At 39.0% G+C, this 3,436-nt stretch overlaps 1 protein-coding gene across 1 annotated transcript; it reads left to right on the forward strand.

Annotated features, from left to right (window-relative positions):
* Positions 1-462: 462 nt before the first annotated feature.
* LOC112173166 (dynamin-related protein 4C) lies at positions 463-2,980 on the forward strand. The gene is made up of 2 exons (XM_024310745.2): positions 463-720; positions 801-2,980. The coding sequence occupies exons 1-2, from the start codon at positions 559-561 to the stop codon at positions 2,850-2,852; spliced, it is 2,214 nt and encodes a 737-aa protein (XP_024166513.1). The 5' UTR covers positions 463-558; the 3' UTR covers positions 2,853-2,980.
* Positions 2,981-3,436: the final 456 nt, after the last annotated feature.

The following is a 3,436-nucleotide window of genomic DNA, read 5'->3' on the forward strand; positions in this document are numbered from 1 at the left end:
TTATAGGAAGGCCCTCATATGGATCATTTTGTTACCTGCACATCACGATTCAATATCACAAGACATATCATACAAGTATCATGAGTTTTATTCAAGTCATATATAATTTATTGGATATGATGCCTGAAATAACAAATTTTGCAGGAAATTCTACAATGTAAAATATCGAAGATCGTGAAATCCAAACCAGCTGACAGGTTCGATTCTTTTGCTTTACCATTTACTTTTAATTTTACTTTCTTGTACTATGTTGCTTTAACATTTTGTTTGTATACCTTTCACTTTTTCCTAGCAGAACAGATTCAACAATTCACATGGATTGGCGGGGCTTCTATGAGCTTCAATCATCTCCCTACTGTTCCTAGTCATCTTTATGACTTTTCCAAACAAAAATAGAGTCAAAAGGTGCCTAATTTTTTTTTTTTTTGGTAATCCAAAGGTGCCTACTATGTTTACACATTACTTTGTACGTATTCTGTTATTTATTAACTCATCCCATCTCTTTCTCCATCTCACTCTTCTAGTCAATTTCAGTCAATACATCAGATTATCAAGAAGATGGGAGCAGCAGAGCAAACAGATTTAGCATGCATTTCAGAAGGTGAAGGATCATCATGTGTAGAACAACATGCCATCATTGAAGCAGCACCAATTGTATCATCCTACAATGACAAAATCCGTCCTCTCCTTGGCGCCTTTGACAAGCTCAGGAGCCTCATGGTTATACATTACTTTGTATTCTGTTATCTATTGACTCATCCCATCTCTTTCTCCATCTCACTCTTCTAGTTTTCTTTCAGTCAATACATCAGATTATCAAGAAGATAGGGGCAGCAAAGCAAACAGATTTAGCATGCATTTCAGAAGGTGAAGGATTATCATGTGTAGAACAACATGCCATCATTGAAGCAGCACCGATTGTGTCATCCTACAATGAAAAAATCCGTCCTCTCCTTGACGCCGTTGACAAACTCAGGAGCCTCATGGTTATGGAGGAAGGCATTCAGCTCCCCACCATTGTTGTTGTAGGTGACCAATCATCTGGCAAGTCAAGCGTCCTTGAATCCCTGGCCGGCATCAGCTTGCCACGTGGACAAGTTATCTGCACCAGGGTACCCTTTATAATGAGGCTTCAACACCGCTATAGTCCTGGGCCAGAGTTCCAGTTGGAGTACAATGGCAAAGTTGAGCACACTGATGAGGTCAACATTGCTGATGATATTGTCAATGCCACCAATGTTATTGCTGGTGGAGGTAAGGGAATTTCTAACACCCCATTGACTCTGTTGGTGAAAAAGAATGGTGTTCCTGATTTGACTATGGTTGATCTCCCTGGAATCACTAGAGTTCCTGTTCATGGTCAGCCCGAGGATATCTATGATCAAATCAAAGACATGATCATGGATTATATCAAGCCTGAAGAGAGCATCATTCTCAATGTGTTGTCTGCTACTGTTGATTTTACAACTTGTGAATCCATCAGGATGTCACAGAGTGTGGATAGAGCTGGTGATAGGACTCTGGCTGTGGTCACAAAGGTTGATAAGGCGCCCGAAGGACTATTAGAGAAGGTTACAGCAGATGATGTTGGTATTGGTCTTGGTTATGTCTGTGTGAGGAACCGGATTGGAGATGAAACTTATAAGGAGGCAAGGGCTAAATCTCTACAACTTTTTCAAACTCATCCTTTGCTGTCCAAGATTGACAAATCTATGGTTGGAATTCCAGTTCTGGGTCAAAAGTTGGTGCAGATTCAAGCTTCTAGCATAGCTAGAAACTTGCCAGACATTGTCAAGAAGATAAATGACAAGCTGAGTTCTTGTCTCTTGGAGTTGAACAAAATGCCAAAGAGTCTGTCATCTGTTGCTGAAGCCATGACCGCATTTATGCAGATCATCGGATCATCAAAAGAATCTCTTAGGAAAATTCTGGTGAGAGGAGAATTTGATGAGTTCCCTGATGACGAGCACATGCATTGCACTGCTCGGCTTTATAAGATGCTCAATCAGTACTCAGATCAACTTCACAAGTGTGAAGAAAGTGACCCAAAAAGTAACTTCTTAGTAGAGGAGATCAAGATTTTGGAGGAAGCAAATGGTATTAGTCTTCCGAATTTTGTTCCCCGCAATGCTTTTCTTGTTATCTTGCAGGGAAAAGTGAAGGGAATCTCGAGCATACCTATTGTATTTGTTGAGAAGGTTTGGAGTTATATTGAAGAAGTGGTTATGTCTGTGTTAATGCATAATACAGAAAACTATTATCAGCTTCAGGTATGCACCAGAAGAGCTGGCCGTAATCTTATAACAAGGATGAAAGAAAGGTCAGTTGAGTGGACAATGGAGATGGTGGAAATGGAGAAGCTGACTGATTATACAGGTAATCCAGAATATGTATCCGAATGGAGCAGGCTGATGGGTCAACAAGACGCATTTGTACATGCGGTCTTATCTAAAAATGACTCTACGGTCTCTGTAGAGGGTATTGGGGAAGTTGAAGTTGGAGTCCTTCGGCAGTATGTTTCTCTTTTTTTCTTGGACGTGAATAATCATGTTCTGTCTCAGGCTTTTGACTTGAAAATGAGGATGACTGCCTATTGGAAAGTTGTTCTGAGAAGGCTTGTTGATTGTATGGCTTTGCATTTGCAGTTAAGTGTTTCAAAACTTGTGAACAAAGACATGGAGATTGAGATTGTGAAAGAGTTGATGGGACCAAATTGTGGTGGTGGGATTGAGAAAATGCTAGAGGAATCTCCAGCAGTTTCCGTCAAGCGCGAGAAGCTGGTAAAGAGCATAAAAAAGCTTAGGGATTCCAAAGAGGTTGTTGCTAAGATCTTGGATGGCGTTGCTACCTAATGGTGATTATGTGCTTGCATAATGGCATGTGGTCTCTTTCTAGATAGTACTAAAAATAATGCGTTTTGTTTATCATGTCTATATGAACTATCTATTTCTGGCAATTAGTAGAGTGGATTTTGCTTTAATTTTGACGCAGCTTATGTTTCTTCGAGGAATCTTTCTTCATTTAAGGTTTGATAGTGTTCATGAAGTAAGATAATATGTAAATGCTCAGTACTCAAGTCAGTACTTGTGAATGATTGTTTAATAGAACCCACCGAGCCGTCCAAAGCCAAACTTGGTGCTAAATTGCTAATCCAGGTTCAAAAGAATATGTTTATTTTTTTTTATTTTTTATTTTTATTATTATTATTAATTTTTGTTTTTAAGGGTTAGCAATTGTCAATTGATTACGAATAGCTCCACTAAAAGAGTCTTCGGAGTGGTTTCATTTTTAATTACTTGGTTAGCAATTGATTACGAAAGGCACGACAATGGTTTTATTGCTAGTAATTATTTTGGGGAGGCTGAAAGTTTAATCTCGGTTTGTATAATTTCTCTTTTGGCATACAACCATTTTTGAATCGAATTAGGTCAGCCAA

This window comes from Rosa chinensis, chromosome 1 (assembly GCF_002994745.2).
Source record: "Rosa chinensis cultivar Old Blush chromosome 1, RchiOBHm-V2, whole genome shotgun sequence".
NCBI lineage: Eukaryota > Viridiplantae > Streptophyta > Magnoliopsida > Rosales > Rosaceae > Rosa > Rosa chinensis.